General features: G+C 33.9%; 1 protein-coding gene across 1 annotated transcript in view; it reads right to left on the reverse strand.

Annotated features, from left to right (window-relative positions):
• Nucleotides 1–18,100, reverse strand: part of Scn7a (sodium voltage-gated channel alpha subunit 7) — a 79,585-nt gene that overhangs the window by 12,148 nt on the left and 49,337 nt on the right. Inside the window, 6 exon segments of the mRNA XM_047546499.1 lie at nt 3,120–3,274; nt 5,665–5,770; nt 8,848–9,285; nt 12,768–13,124; nt 14,814–14,987; nt 16,635–16,873. Coding sequence (XP_047402455.1) covers nt 3,120–3,274; nt 5,665–5,770; nt 8,848–9,285; nt 12,768–13,124; nt 14,814–14,987; nt 16,635–16,873 — 1,469 coding nt within the window.

An 18,100-nucleotide genomic window follows, 5' to 3' on the forward strand; every position in this document is an offset into this window, starting at 1 on the left:
TCAAATTTTATCTTAACAATAAAATACTTAACTAAAGAAGAAGGTCATTTCATAATGATCAAGGGATCAATCTCATAAGAATAAATCCGTGTGTGCACAAAATAATGGGTAAGAAAATATATTTAAAATTGAAACTAAAAGATCTAGAAAAAATGCGTCATAGTGGGAAAAATTTACATTCTTTTTATAGCTAAAAGTACAACAGAAACCAAGTATTTACTACATCAGTAAGAATATAGCAGATGGATTCAACAGAAATAATAAATGACATAATTGTACCCAACACATCATATGACATGATAATTTTCCAGAATTAAAACTGTTGGGTCAAAGGGTAAATAACATTCACAGTTCACAGGCCCTTAAAAAATCATATAATACTTCCTTTCTCTTATTGAATAGGAACCTGAGTACCAGCAAAATATCAGCAGTTTTGGACATCTAAATTATTAAGCTGTTTCACAATTAAAATATTATTAAAATCAGAAGAATCAGTTATTTCTTTTTATTTCCTTTTCCTGTTGTAACTTATATATTTTGAAATGACATTCTTGATTGAATTTTGATACTTAAATTTTATATTCATATTAAATGATGCATTGACAAACTTTTAGCTTCTAAAACTAAAATCACAGAATATGAAAACTGGTGCTATACTAAGAATTCTGGGAAAAGAAATCTGGCAAGGTGACTTTCTGAAAGCAGAATTATGAAACATTTTTTCCCATTAAATATCAAGTGGGTTTTATCCCAGGGGTGCAAGGTTGGTTCAACATTCGGAAATCAATAAATGTCATTCACCATATCAACAGACTTAAAGTTAAGAATCACATGATTATTTCAATAGATGCAGAAAAAGCATTTGATAAAATACAGCATCCCTTCATGCTCAAAACACTAGAAAAAATTGGGGTAATGGGAACATTCCTAAACATTATAAAGGCCATCTACGCTAAGCCCATGGCTAATATCATTCTAAATGGTGAAAAACTGAAAGCGTTCCCCCTAAAAACTGGAACAAGGCAGGGATGCCCTCTTTCACCGCTTCTATTCAACATCGTCCTTGAGACTCTAGCCAGAGCAATCAGACAAACCAAAGAAATTAAAGGGATACGAATAGGAAAAGAAGAACTCAAACTATCCCTGTTCGCTGATGACATGATTATATATTTAGAGGAACCTGGAAATTCCACCAGAAAACTTTTAGAACTCATAAGTGAATTCAGTAAAGTAGCAGGTTACAAGATCAATGCTCATAAATCCAATGCATTTTTATACATAAGTGATGAATCTTCAGAAAGAGAAATTAGGAAAACTACCCCATTCACAATAGCATTAAAAAAGTAAAATAATTGGGAATCAATCTCAGAAAAGAGGTGAAAGACCTCTACAATGAGAACTACAGAACACTAAAGAAAGAAATTCAAGAAAACCTTAGAAGATGGAAAGATCTCCCATGTTCCTGGATAGGCAGAATTAATATCGTCAAAATGGCTATACTACCTAAAGTTCTATACAGATTCAATGCAATTCCAATTAAAATCCCAATGATGTACCTCGCAGAAATAGAGCAAGCAATTATGAAATTCATCTGGAAGAATAAAAACCTAGAATAGCTAAAGCAATCCTCAGTAGCAAGAGCGAAGCAGGGGGTATTGCAATACCAGATCTTCAACTCTACTACAAAGCAATAGTAACAAAAACGGCATGGTATTGGTACCAAAATAGACAGGTAGATCAATGGTACAGAATAGAGGACATGGACACAAACCCAAATAAATACAATTTTCTCATACTAGACAAAGGTTCCAACAATATGCAATGGAGAAAAGATAGCCTCTTCAACAAATGGTGCTGGGAAAACTGGAAAACTATATGCAATAGAATGAAACTAAACCCCTATCTCTCACCCTACACAAAACTCAACTCAAAATGGATCAAGGACCTCGGAATCAGACCAGAGACCCTGCATCTTATAGAAGAAAAGTAGGTCCAAATCTTCAACTTGTTGGCTCAGGATCAGATTTCCTTAACAGGACTCCCATAGCACAAGAAATAAAAGCAAGAATAAACAACTGGGATAGATTCAAACTAAAAAGCTTTCTGTCAGCAAAGGAAACTATCAGAAATGTGAAGAGAGAGCCTACAGAGTGGGAGAATATCTTTGCCAACCATACCTCAGATAGAGCGCTAATTTCCAGAATCTATAAAGAACTCAAAAAACTCTACACGAAGAATACAAATAATCCAATCAACAAATGGGCTAAGGAAATGAACAGACACTTCACAGAAGAAGATGTACAAGTAATCACCAGATATATGAAAAAATGTTCAACATCCCTAGTAATAAGGGAAATGAAAATCAAAACTACCCTAAGATTTCATCTCACCCCAATTAGAATGGCGATTATCAAGAATACAAGCAACAATAGGTGTTGGCGAGGATGTGGTGAAAAAGGAACACTCATACATTGCTGGTGGGGTTGCAAATTAGTGCAACCACTCTGGAAAGCAGTGTGGAGATTCCTCAGAAAGCTTGGAATGGAAACACCATTTGACCCAGCTATCCCACTCCTTGGCCTATACCCAAAGGACTTAAAAGCAGCATACTACAGAGATACAGCCACATCAATGTTCATTGCTGCTCAATTCACCATAGCCAGATTGTGGAACCAACCTAGATGTCCTTCGGTTGATGAATGGATAAAGAAACTGTGGCATATTTATACAATGGAATATTACTCCGCAATGAAGAATGATAAAATTATGGCATTTGTAGGCAAATGGTCGAAATTGGAGAATATCATGCTAAGTGAGATAAGCCAATCTCAAAAAACTAAAGGACGAATGATCTCGCTGATAAGCGGATGAGGACATATAATGGGGGGTGGGACGGGCTAGCATTAGGTTTAGGGTTAGGTTTAGAGTTAGGCTAAGGAGAGCAGTAAGAATGAAGGAAAGAAGGACTGTGTAGAGGGAAAAGAGGGGTGGGAGGGGTGGGAGGGGTGGGAGGGGTGGGGGGGAGGGGAAAAATATAATAAACATCATTACCCTATGTAAACGTAAAAAAAAAAAAAAAAAAAAAAAAAAAAAATCACTCACCCTATGTGCTCACTTACCAGGGCACCTGTGCTGAGCAGAGTCACAAGGCCAATGAAACACTTAAACCAACTGTTTTCTACTATCTTGCAGCAAGTTTTCCTTATGTTCTGCCAGATTTTTCCTTTCTTGGATACTCTACTGATTTGACCAGGTGAAGATCTCTGTTCAAAACCTGTCAAGAACAAGCATGTAGCAAATTCATGGAAAGAAACTTCTGAAACCTTCTGCTCTATACATTAGTAAATATTTATTTACAGATTCTAATACAGCTGGTCTCATATTTATAAACACTGGATTGTTACCTCTGCTGTACTGCATATAATCAATAAGAAGAAAAAGAAAAGCTTAACTTGTTGGTTCATTTGTAGGAGTAAAGGAGTTGGAAAAGGCAGGGTGACTTGGGCCATCCCCTCACCATGCAGGACAATCTGAGAATAGAACCAATTCTTTGCTCCTACAATATGTTCTGAATGTTGCATTTGGATATCATGTGACATTCCTATTTAAAAACACAAATACCTTTAATATGTTAAAGAAATATAATGTTAAGTGAATTGTTTCGATTTTAGTTCTTGGTTGGCATGGGAATGGCAAATTGGATTGTGGCAAATTGGTTTAAGGAGGTAACTGGATGATGGAGTACTCCGTGGGATGAGTGTACATGTTCAAAGCTGAACTTTGCTTTCCAGTCAAAAGGGTTGCAAGAAGAAAATGTGAGGCTTAAAAACGGAGTGATTAACAGGTGAGAAAATGAAGAAATGGGTGTGGGTGGAATTTAAAGTAAAATCATTTCGTTTTACAATTTTGCTCTGTGTCAAATTATACTTCTCTAGTCAAAAAATATAGGACATGTTACTTCCTTTGTTTTAGATGATAAACATCCTAGAATTTAAGCTACTGAGAACAGATTATGATTTTGAAAATAGGAATTTGAGTACTTAGCAGTTACCATTTTGATGACTTTCCAGTGATGTCAAATGTCCAAACTTGTAATAATTCATTAATATTGCTAGGAAACCAATTTGAATTGTAAGTCACTGAAAGTCACCTAGTGTGTCAGATAACTGACTGGAACCATATAGTAGACAATTCTTATTATTCATGTGAAATATAGAGGATCACCATCATTATTTGGTTTTCTATGAAAGTTGTAGGATATTTTCATGAAGATTTTAAATATTGACCCAAATTCATGAGATATAAAAATATTGATACTGCTGGTTATTGGTGACGAATTCTGCTCCCTCAAATGTTGAAGTTTTGAATGTTACAGAAGTGCTGAGGCAGGTGTAGAAAGCAGGTTTTATTTAAAAAAGAGTGACACAGATTTCTCCTGGGAGGGAGAAGGCAGCCATAACTGGTGTCCTGGTATCCAATAAATGAGAGTGTCCTGCCACTTTTATACATTTTAGATTTTCTTTGTTCTCCTATCCTCTTCTCCCTTATCTCTCTCCTTCCTGTATATGTGGCTAGGCCCAGGAGGTGCCAGTGGAATGGTCAAAAGATGAGAAGCAGATGGGAAGAAGGAAGGGCCAAATGGAGTGATCCAAACAGGGAGCAGCCCAGGAGGCATTACTTAACAACTCCCTGTCTGCAACCTTTTGGGAGGGTTAATACAGGCAGGTAATCTTGGTAATCAAAGGCTCTGGAGACATTAACATCCAGTCTCCCAGGGGTGGTCTCCAACTTCCCAGATCCTAACTGGCCTCCGTTTTCTGGATCTGACCCAATCACAGTCTACACTAACTGCCTGTCTTTAATTTTGGCTTAAATACTTCACTCCAACTTCCATACAATATTACATACATATTCACTTCATTGTGTGTGTGTATATGTGTATATGCATATACACACACCTATATACTTATATATGTATATATATGCACATATATACTCACACATACATTTTCCAGTGCTCTAGTCTAATGTATGTAGTTGCATAATTAATAGTTAAAATTAAATATGGACATCATGTGTTTTATAGTTCTTTATAGCATGATTAGTGGAATCAACATTATTATGAAATCACTCCTTTACCACTATTGATAGTTCTTTTCTCCATTAACTATATCAACATCTCTATAAGATGATACAGTGAAGGCTGCTGCTGCTGATGGTAGTGATGATGATGGTGGTGGTGGTATTTTTGTTGAGTGTTACTTTTTTCTTGAGTCAGGTTCTCTTTCTCTTCTATGCATACATGAACATATACACTAATTTAATATTTTTAATAATCCCATGAGGCTTATCATTCTGAAGGTTAGGAACCAGAGAGAAGATAATTAAATAGTACACAGTTGTCTGATTCCAGAGTCAACCTTTGCAACCACTGCACTAGACTCTGGGAAGTAGGCTCTTTCCCTCTTTCTCCAATGTGGACTTTTTCTCTTGAACTTTTTATAAATGTCTGTCAGTATTTAGGTCGGTGTACATGCATGTTAATGTCTATATCCCTTTGCAAAATTAATAAACTCTTTAAGATAAAAGTAAATCCAATATTATTTAGATTAAGAGGCATTTAGTCAAATTTCCATAAAATCACCAAAGAGATATTTTTCTTACCATTTTTAAGATGCTTTGACTTTTCACATTCATATACCATTTCTTCTTCTTCAGAGATAGCAATATCAACTGTACTGCATTCAGATGAGCTAGATTGTTTTATTTTCTAAAAAAAAGAATAAAATGAAGTCCTGCCATGAAGTCATCAGTTTAATGTGCTCATTGTTTCTAAGGTTCATTTCATTTTCAGAAGTGAGAAAAAATATGTACAGAAAGAATATTATTAGGTTTAAAGGACTTCAGGCCAATTTCATGATTCATATTGAAATGTACATTTATTGGTGTGAATTGATGTTTTAAACAAATAATATAAGCTAAAATAAATTTAGATTAAAAAAGACCATTTAATTAACAACACTTTGTTCCAAAAAAATGTGCAAACTATCTCCCAAGTTATGAGAGGATTTGGGATCCAAAGTTTTATTAAGACTATTAACAAGGGTACCATATATGCTATTTCACTTAGAGGAGTAGCATCCAAGTAAATCATTCCTTGATGCTAAAGAATAGATAACCATTAGTGTGAAGTCCAGTCCAGACAGTCTTGTGTTTGTTGTCAGTGGATGGGATTGAAGAGAGGCTACTGTGAAGTGAAATGAGGGAAAGGCACAAGAAATGCACCCAGAACAGACCTGGGAGAGTGGCAGGAGCCCTGTGGACAGAGCCTTTTGCAGAGATGAACCTTATTTCCCTCTCCGCCTGTGACTGAAATTCAAGATTAGCGAAGCCAAGGTGGTCACTGCTTTGTACATAAGATAATGCAAATGACATGATATGTCTTTAATTAAAATAATTTTTATATAATGTTTCATTTTGCCTTATTTAAAAATGAATATGCAACATATCACCCAACAAGTCACCAAGATCCTAAAGGTAATGGTATATAAATGGTATTTTATAACATTTGCAAGAAAACCACTGTTTCTTGGGTAGACTGCAATCAAAAGAGGAAATTATAAATATTTCATCATGCCTTTTGGTTTTCACTAAGCATGAAGGAAATAACAGAAAGTTTTGCTTTAATCCTCATAATGCCAGTTGTGAGTAAATGATGATAGTGCTCAACTAAACAAAATTAAGCATCCAGAGAAATGTTACTCAATGAAATTGATTTTTAAAATGTTATTTCAATTCTCAGTTCTGTTTGTGTTTTCTTTATTGATTTTTAATGAAATAAAAACTATAGAAATGTATTTATTTCAGAGTAGGGAATTAGTAAGAAACATAATATTTTGGCACTCAATTATTACAGTTATACACCTTACATTTATATTTTTGAGTTTTTAAAACCCTTGTTCATATACTCCTTGAAGGGAATTTAAAAATATTTTTGTAGTTATAGATGCACAGCATGCATTTTTTGTTGTTGTTTATTTTTATGTGGTGCTGAGGATCAAACCCAGTGCCTCACATGTGTGAGGCAAGTGCTCTGCCACCAAGCTACAGCCCCAGTGCCTCTTGAAGGGAATTTTTCATAAAACCCTGTTTTCTAAATTTTAAAAATAAATTAAGGAAGATCAAAATTATAAATAATTTATTTTAGTAGATTACTTAATGGCATAAAAGTGACCCTAATATATTGCTAGATTATAAAAAAAAATTACAAAATCTGATGTAAAATGTATTATTTTACAGTAAATACATATTTTAATTAAAATTTAATTAAAATGCTAGAAGAACAAATATAAAAATATAACATTGTATGAATTATTGGATCACATGTATGTTTTATTCTTTGGTTTTCTTAGATCAACATATCCATATATACTGAATATAAAATCCAAAATCTGTCTGATTAATGAAATTATATGCATAACTAAACATAAAAGTAAATGAATACATTTCCTGGGAGTAGTTAGTTAACCAATTAATAGGACTAAATAATTATGTAGTGTACGTGACAACTTCTGAAATCTGAACACTTACAGTTATTTTTACTTTAGGCTTTCTCATTACTCTCATACTTCAGACTTTCTAATGATGCTGCAAGAAGTTTTCAGAAATCTGCCAATATGAATTTATATAGAGATGGATGTAAATTGAAGTCTTCAGAGATAATAGAGAAGGGTGTTTGGCAGGAATTTTCCCTGTCTTATATTAATGATATTAATTAAACATAAATAAACCTAAGAATATTGAGTATGTTAAGGGGAGAAAATGTTTCTCTAACTAAAACAAAGTTGCCTTTGACAGGTGCTGGAAAGACCCTGAATAATTGAAATTCAAGTTTTCTTAGAAGACCAATTTGAGAGATTATTGTAGACAGGATCTGCAAAGCTAGGAAAGTTCTAGGGGAGAAGATGGTGTCAGAGATGTTGAAACCAAGAGGCATTCCCTGTCCCTTCTCAGGGTTTTTGAGCAACCTGAAATGATTTCCCAGGTGGGTTCAAAGCAAAAAGTCCATAGTGCATTATGTGATCCTGTAGGTTTGGCTCTCTATTAGATCATACCTCTTATTAAGTCATTATGCTGCTTGCAAATGAAAACTATAAGAATTTTCCAGTAAGGTGCATATTTTAGAAGCTAAGTAAACATCATTTGCTCCTTCAAACAACATAAGCCCCCCTTTTTTAAAACCGGGGTTTACAAAGCTACCAACTATTCATCATTCAAATTGTTGGTTTTTCTTCTTCTTCTTTTAGTCTAACTTAATTACTTAATATGTTGCAGAAATGAAATGAGTAGAATCTTAGAATTTGAGCAAGCAAGAATCTTTGCTGTCTACTAATCCAATCTCATATTTTGAAGATGATAAAGCCCAGGCAAGTTGATAATTTCTCCAATCACACACATTGATTTTACAAACTCAATTCTTTGGAATGCTTTTCATCACTGTCTGCTTATTAATTTATAGAATTTCACAATTATATTAATGTTTCCTAAGTGATTATGATATATTAGGCATGGTTCTTTGTACTGTTGGACTATTTTTCTTACTTCTCCCTTGTACTTCCTTAAGAAGTGCAACTTTATCCTTATTTACAGATGACAAAATTAAAGTTCAGAAGTGTAAGTAATTTAACTAATATGATCAATAACATCAGTAGCTAGGAGTGGGGGAGCTAGAGTGGGGGAGCTAGTGTGGAAAGGGTAATCTAACTCCAAAATTTCAGCACAAACTGACTTCCTTATCAACAACACCATAAAGCAACAATAAGCAATCAGGAAAACAGAACATCTTACATCTCTGCTGTCTCCATTGCCCGACTTGCTCTGAATCTCCTTGTTATCCAGATTTTCTATGTCAGACTCTCCTGAAGCGATTGGTACAGTTTCTGAGACACTGGGGCTGGGGATAAGTGACTGACTCTCATTGTCAGTCATGGTGTTTTTCTCTGCGCCACTGCTTTTCTCCTTATCCTTGAAGAAATCCTGGGTGTTGCTGATTTCAGAAAGCGTATGGTCAGAAATGTTCTCTTTAATGTATGTATCATTTACATGGTCCGTTGTTTCCTGTGGAACATTTTTCTTTTTGCACAATATTTTATGAAGCACATAGTTTACTCCTTTCTTAATCCTTGCCATTGCAAGCTGGATATTTTTTGCTTCATTGTTCTCTTCACTTGTTGAATCTTTGTATGAACTAAATGAGCTCACCAGTGCCAGAAACAGGTAAAGTATCTAAATGAAAAAATAAAGGACAGTAGAATGAATTGGACATTATCACCCTATGTGCATATATGACTACATGATGGATGTGATTCTATATTGTGTAGAACTAGAAAAGTGAGAATTTATACTCCATTTATGTATGATGTGTCAAAGTGCATTCTACTGTCATATGTAACTAATTAGAACAAATGAAAGAAAAAAAGTAAAGGAGGTGAAATGTATCTCATGTTGTGTTTATTTTAAAACAATAATAAGCAATCCTCTAAAAAGGATGACCTAAGACTTGAAGACTGAACATGTGGACTACAGCCTGTTCAGTTCTTATTCACCATGGCAAGGGTTGTGCTGAATCTGTGGAACCAGGACACTTAGTTTTAAACTCATAACATTTTATGCAACATGATTTGTTTCTCTTTTAGAGATGAAAAAAGGCAATGCTTACAGATGTCTAATATCAAAGGTCACACAGATTAGACACAAGACTCTTAGTACAAAGCTTATTTTATCAATCAGATTGTTTTCCTAAAGGTAAGAAAATGAGTTGCTGTTCTAGGTGGCTGTCTTCACTTTGAAGATATCCACACACTGAGTGAGAATTAAATGCCCATTTGAAAATCAAATAATATGAAAAAGAAAATAAAAAAATTTTGTGAAGTAATTATTTTTCTGATTAATTATCAAGAAGTAAACATGCATCAAGGAGTATAGCATATATTGAAATGTTTTATTTTAATATTATTCTAGTTATATCTTGACAAATATTTAATTTGGGAATATACACATATATATGGAATAATGCATAATTAGAATCAAATTGCAACTCTATTGTGTATTATTTTTAATTTCTTTACATATTTCAATGCTGTTTTACTGTTTGTTTTCTGCAACCACAAGCAGTATATTTCACTTGGTGGCAGTTATCTAAATTGCAGGTAAAATACCTAGAAAAATATAGGACCTGGTAGGAATTGAAACTTCTAAATAATGTTAAATAATTAACAAAAACATGTAGATTTGAGGCTGAAATTTTACAGTGTAGAGAAATGAAAATAAATGTTTATAAGTGATTTATTTATATGATGTTGAATAATTTTATTTAATTCTAATGACATTATAGGCATGCATTATTATTGTGTTCATTTCTCCATTAAATACAGTCAGGTTTAAAGAGACTTAATAATATGCACAATATTCATAATATGCACTAGTTAGTAAGTAATGGAAACAATTTAAACCTATGTTTGTTTGGGTTTGCACTCTGTACTTTTTCTACAACTCAACATGACAGCATTTTAAAAAAAATATGTTGAATTCTTGCCTTTGCATATGATTTTTTAAACATTTGTATTTACAGCTCTGAATCACTCTTGGAATTTTATTAGGAGAATAAGACAAAATTAATTGGAAAAACTGCAGAATATCCTTTGGTTTATACCATGCACATTCTAAATGTGGAGGGCAAAAACATCAACAACTTTACCAATTCTCCTCTTTCATTTTTTTCCCCTTTATTTACTCTCGTGTTATCATCATGGTGTCCCAGAGATGACTGCTGAGAGAAATAAAGCTTAAAGGATTTAGAAAGAGAAGAAATAAGATTGTCAACAATTAGAAATGGAAGTTCATGACTTGAAGTTTCTGGTCAATAGAAACAAGAAAAGTAGAGTGGAGTTCTCTTATTTGCTGATGCATTTCTGTTTCTTTGAGTTTAGACTACAAATGCAAGTGTGTGTGTGTGTGTGTGTGTGTGTGTGTGATTGTTGTTGCAGTTTCTTCTCTCAACAGTCATGGCCCTTCCTTTCAGAGACAGAAATCTACATTGCACTTGGGTCATTGCCCTTTTCTCATTATTAGTCATAGAACTTGGGTTTGGACTGATGCTATCTCTAGCTCCAAGAGAGGGAGGGCTCTGAATTGCTTAACATAGTAAATTTATTCTATACCCTGGCAATAGAGGTTAGTTCAGAAAAGATCATGTAACTCAGAGTTAATAAAATAATAGGAGAAATTTGCGGTGCCGTCTAGGAAAGGAATTCTCTTCTCCATTAGACTAGATATGATATGAAGATGTGAGGCTTTAGACTATAGCGGCTGTCTTGGTAAGACACAGGACACAAGGCATCAAGGAGCACAGGAAAGGCAGATTGGAGAGGTGCAGATCATTTCTATAACGACTCCATTTGAACCTCTGTGCCATACCTCCACGAAAACAAGACCTAGCACTGGTATTCTGAATTATGTATACTGATCTATCAACTTGGTTTTGTTTTCATCATTTAGAATAGTGTTATATATCACTGGGAGTTGGAAGTGTATCAGTAGCTACAGAGGACAGAGGATATCGAAGAATTTCTCATGTTGGGTACTGTTCTAGACTTTGTGATATAGAGAAGTGCCATGATCCCTTCTTTCATGGAGTTAATAGTTCAATAAGGAAATGGACAATCATATCAACAAATAAACACAATACCAATGTGATAAATATATAATACTAAGATTCCTGAGATGAAGTAGAAACAATAAGGAAGGACACAGATAAAATTCAGTCTGGCCTGTGATTTATTTTATTTTTTTCTAGTCCTTTGGAAAATGTATTTGATCTTTATGACACATGGGTAAAAAGCAAATATTGAGTCTTTTCTCCTCTAAGCATCATTTTTTATGAGATGCAGCTTTTTCTTAGAAGCAACGAAAGCCAGATTCAATTCACCCATTAAATCATTAGAAAATTTTAAAGTGAAACCTCCTTCTTTTAGTTAATGGATAACATTTTTATAGACTACTGGTTTACAGTCTCTGCTGCACTATTTAGTCAAGTGAGAATTTTAAAAAAATATTTTGATGACCAAGCTATGTCCACATATCAATAGTATCAGAATCTCTGGGAGTGGATCCAAGGCAACAGTCTATTATCGCTAACTTACCTGGTAACTCCAATGCACTGGCAAATTTGACAGCCAGCAATAATTTAAGTGCTTCTTACAATTTAATGGGTACACAAATCACCTGAGAATAGTAATGTAGATTATGCCTCCATAGGTCTAGGATGGGGTCTGAGTTCCACATTTCTATGCATCTCCCACATGATGCTGATACTTTTAGTAACAAGGTTATAAAGTATTGCTATCCAAAAGAAATATGATGCAAGTCACATGTAATTTTAAACAAAAAAAAAATGCAAAGAAAACTGGTTGAAATTAATGTGTTTCAATAGAATCATCATTTTAAAATGCATTCAATAAAAATTACTGATAACATAATGTATATTATTTTAGGGACGAAGCCTCAAATTCAGTGTGTTGTTTACATTTCCTGCACATCTCAAATGAAACCAGTCATGTATCAACTGATAATAGTCACATGTGGCTAGTGGTTACCATTTTGGACAACACATTTACCAACCACTGAATCCCATTGGTCCACATTATGAAAACAACAACCTATATTACACCAATTTCTTCAAGGAAAATGTAAAAGCATGGAATACTTACCAGTAAGTTTCCAATTAAAATGACCATCATGTAAAAAGAAATGCACCAGGGTTGGCCTGCTACCTCCATGCAATCCCACAAGGTTTCTATCCACTCTCCACAGAGAATTCGGAACACATTAAGGCAGGAGTGAAAGAAGTCATACATGTGCCAGTGTGGGAGATGACAATTTTCATCTATGCGGCAGACACATGCTTTGTAACTCCAACCAAACAACTTCATGCCAAATACAGCAGAAAAGAAGATGAATGTGAACAACAGCAGGATCAAGTCTTTCAGGGCCATCAGTGAGTTTCCAAGAGTCAGCATCAGAATTTCAAATGTTGGCCAATATTTCCCCAACTTGAAAATACGCAACTAATGCAGCAACAAAATAAGAGCAATATGAAGAAACAAACAAGAAAACCTGGTCGTTATTCGTTATGATGTACATTTAAATTTTCATATGCATATACACACACATTATCACCTTCAAATTAATATTCAGTATTAAGCATTATCAATATACTTTAATAATATACTGAATATTTTACATAGGTTCTTAATGCATCTTAACATATTCTATAATTTTGTACACTGTTTATTAATATCCTTTTCTATTGATCTATTTGTCAGTTCCCATTTCATATTATGATCTTTTTAAACTTTTTTATTTTTTAGTTGGCAGTGGATCTTTATTTTATTTATTTATATAAGGTGCTGAGAATTGAATTCAGTGCCTCACATGTGCTAGGCAAGCACTCTACCACTGAGCCACAGCCATATTATGCTCTTACAATTACTATAGATTTATATTTTAATATCTGGTAGGACATTTATCCATTCTTTTTTTTTAACCTTTCACAAACATTGGAAATTTTTCCACATTATGCATACAGATGATACTGAAAAGGTTTGTCAGGATCCACTGAATTTTGGCACTGTAGATCTTATTGTATATTTTTGTTTTAAAATTACATATCCAAGATCAAATGCAGCCCTCCAGGTTTAGTCTAAATATCCTTCTTTTTTATTAGATTTTTAATTTGTATTCATATGGTATAAAATTAACATTTTTGGGTACTCTATCATAGTATACTTAGAGTCATTTAAAACCCTCACATAATTTTAACATGAGCTATACCTTCCCATCTTTTCTAGTATATAGTTAGTTTTCTGGACTCAAGAGTAAGGCTTTATGTTAATCGAAGTAAAATTTAACCATGTTAGATTCAGTCCATTAGTAACCCTTAAGATATTTCAATACTGTCTTTTAGCAGAAGTGCATTTGCCAGTCTTGTTTCATCCATAAATTTGACGACTACATATTGTATATATTTTTATTACCATGCTAACATTGATGGTGGAGGATTTAAGGCAGGATTCTGAGGAAGCTATCCTCTAGGAAATAATGATCTGGAGAAGCTCAACCTACTTCATTGTTCCTGATTCCTGCTACATGCTTTAACCTCTCTCCTGAGTAGGACAAAACTACCTGTTGGGGGCTTAGCATTTCCATAAACACCAATCTAATACCATTGTTTCTTTGCCAAATTTTCTGCTCACTACCTCCCTACCTTGTAGACTAATATCTTCATACTGTCTACTATTGTAAAGTAAGTTTAAGATAAATTCTGCTATCTTACATTTGGAAACATTTGCCTGATTCTAGCTTCTTAGTCCCATGTGGGCAATCCACTTTGGGGACGTCTCATTGTCTTGCCTTTTCAAACTTATCCAGGTACCTTAGCACTGGTTCTTATCACTGTGTGTCAAACCTCTGTGGCCTTATCCATTTTAATACTAGGATCAAATAATAGTGTTGGGAGCTGCTTTTTTTCCCCCTCATGAGGTCCTTTGTGCATTAATTTATTCATCTAATTAATGGGAGCATTTTATGTTTGAATCATCTCATTTGATGTCTGAGGAAGCTTAGATACACTTTGATAAAACAAAAATCAAGCACTGGTTCATTTGTGCACTGTGAGTCAAAATGCATTCTGCTGTCACGTTTAACTAATTAGAATAACAAGAAAAAATCCCAGGCATTGATTGGATTCTACTTACTATCCTGAATGATCGAAAAAGAGCCAATCCTTCAACATTTGCCAGATAAAGTTCTGCTAAACCCTGGAACACAATTACACTATCAAAAATGTTCCAGCCAACTTGGAAATACCAATATGGTTGCATGGCAATTATTTTAAAAACCATTTCTGCTGTAAAAATTCCAACGAAAACCTAAATAAAACAAAACACATGGGTGAGAACAATTCTAATACCTGCATCAGAAACTTTAGGCACCAAAGCTTTAAGATACTATATCCAGTTATACCCTTGAATAAAAAACAAAAACAAAAAACCCTCCTTTTATGGTCTCTTTTTTTAAAAAAGATACTATATCAATTGTTCACTCTCATTGTTTACAGTTCCTCTCTCAAGAGCTAGTTTTAGAGTCTATAATGAAAGACTCATGCATTTTATTTACCAATTTAATGCAAACTACCATATATGGAATCTCTGATTATTTCAATAAAAGTCACGGTTGAAGAAAACAAAATAATATTTGAGAGTGAAACTTCTGATTTTTAAAGAGTTTCTTTTGAAATCTGGGGTACATGTTAAGAAATTTAATTTTTCCATCTGTGAGAGAATTTTTTTTTAAAGTACATGCATGATCCAGGAAAATACCCTAAAGTAACCCTATGGCGACTGTCTTTTAAAAACTGTATTTGCAAGGTGGTGCACTCCTGAAATTCCAGTGGCTTGGGAAGCTGAGACAGAGGAGTACACAAGTTCAAAGCCAGCCTCAGCGATTTAGCAAGGCCCTAAGCAACTCAGCAAGAACCTGTCTCAAAATAAAAAACAAAAAGGATAGGAGATGTGGCTCAGTGGTTGATCACCCTTGGGTTCAATCCCCAGATTAAATAAATAAACAAAACTGTACTGGCAGAAATAACCAAATTAATGCTTTGATATTGAGTAAATGTATAATTTGAAACTGACAGCAGTCTTGTCTGTATTAGAACCAAGCAACTAGATGATAATAATAAAAGCAGAGAAATTTAAACAATATACATTTGTATATTGAACGTTTTCAAACTCACAGAAGCTTGTTCTGTATTTTGCATTGTATGTGAAAAAAGATAGGTGAATCTCAAAAATACCTTGCCAAAATGACAGGCTCCAATCTGAGATAAAGACATGTAGTTAAGACAGGGAGGGCCAGGTACTTTTAGAGATAGGATTCAGAATCCAGAGTTCAGATATCAGTGCCTGTTACTCCACCTGTACCCTACTCTGACCTATGGGGCAGTTGTATCAAGTGAATGAATGTATATTTGGGAAGGCAGAGGCAAGGAATTAATTTAATTAATTAATTTCCACTTAATTTCACCATGAAGCCTCTGGTTAGGAATCTTTTTTTTTTTTTCTTTCTTTTTTTTATACCAGGTATTGAACCCAGGGGCACTTACCACTGAGCCACATCCCCAGCTCTTTTAATTTATTTTTTAAATTTTTTTTATTTTGAGACAGGGTCCCACTAAGTTACCTAGGACCTTGCTAAGTTGCTGAGTCTGGCTTTGAACTTGTGATCCTCCTGCTTCAGGCTCCCAAATTGCTGGGATTACAGGTGTTTGCTACTGTGCCCAGCTATTGGAATTGCATACTTAAACGATGGGATTTCAAACTCCAGTTGTAAATTTTTTCAAAGATAAGAACATTTATAAGGTGGAGAAGTGGGGGTGTAGGACAGAACATGAATATATCATCTAATAATAATGTAATGATGCATGCTTCAAATATTTGGGTTATAAAATAATGGGGATAATGAAGAATAAAAAAATGGAATTTGCAAGTGAAAATAATGTACAATGAGGATCTTACCAAGTTGCCAATGCTGAGCAGACAGCTGTTGTCATCACTCATTGGATAGTGCTCCCATGTCAAAAAATATATGTTTAAAATTATACATATGAGAAGGAAAAGATCAGTAAATGGGTCTGTTATAAGCCTATGGACAAACTCTTTCAATTTTAACCAACAGGGTGAACAATTCCAGATCATGAAAGTTTTCGCAAACCTATGCCAATACAACGGGCACTTCTTCTGGGATTTTTTAAGTTCTGAAATGAAGTACAGAAAAGTTAAACATTAGAAAATGGTTTAAATTCTAACTAATAGGAAAATTTTGACTTTCTCATGGAAAGGGAGGTTCAGAACTAAACTTCTGATTTGGAATTATCAAATAGAAATATTCTATATGAATAAAAAGCAGAGTGAAACAAATTTATCCTAATTTATTGATGCCTGCTGAGTTAGGCAAATGAAATGAAAATATATGAGAAGAAAAACATAGAAGTACCTCCCAAGAAAACATACATGAAATAACATAGTTGAGAACATCAAGATTTAAAATTTCTAGACTTCTACAATTTACAAATAATGTCTTTTTCAATATTGCCCAAGTAAAGAATTTCCAGTTAAATGTAAAAATACCTAGAAGTGAGTCTAGAAAGGACCTTGAGATATTAATGTTACACAGTTTTACTTTGAACAATGTGGAGATTAGGGACAAAGACACCTGTGCATTCAAATATCCTGAAGTGCAGTAAATTATATTCCATGCTGGTATGATAACGTCAAATATTCCCAATATTATTATAACCCTAATGCACTAATAGAAATATTTAAAAACCAAGATATAACTTGACTGGCTTCAAACCTAAGTACTAATAGCCTCATGCTGACCAGAAGCTTACAGATAACGTAAACATTCAATGAACACACAATTTATATTTTATATGTATTATATATGCTAGAACTACAAGAGATCACTGTTTTCTGGATTTTTTATTGGTGCATTATACTTGCACATAATGGTGGGTTGTTTGCATGTGCAAAATATATAGCAGTATAGTTTGGCCAATATAAAGAGACCACTTTTAGCTGTGATATGCACTTTACTGGAGAGACAAACTGCTCATGTGGAGATGATAAGCATCATATGACATTTTCAGCAGATGTCACCAACTGAGCTCACTGCAACAGCAATAGGAGGTGGCTACAGGATTGTTACCATGGTACAATAGGTAATTTTATGCCATTACGATTTAATGTTACATTTTTACATTGTTTTACATTTTCTCAACAGCAAATGGCATCATGTGAGGTCTGTGTGTGTATATGTTTTGACAATTTTAACTTTTTATAATAGATTTGTGGATATTTTATGGTATTAAGCAATAAAATAGACCATTATACACACATTTCAGACATTCATCAAATACTTAACTTTTTCTTAATTGCTTTCAATATTTCTAGTCACCTATTTCTAGTCACCTCTAAGGTTT

This window comes from Sciurus carolinensis, chromosome 3 (assembly GCF_902686445.1).
Source record: "Sciurus carolinensis chromosome 3, mSciCar1.2, whole genome shotgun sequence".
Taxonomy (NCBI): domain Eukaryota; kingdom Metazoa; phylum Chordata; class Mammalia; order Rodentia; family Sciuridae; genus Sciurus; species Sciurus carolinensis.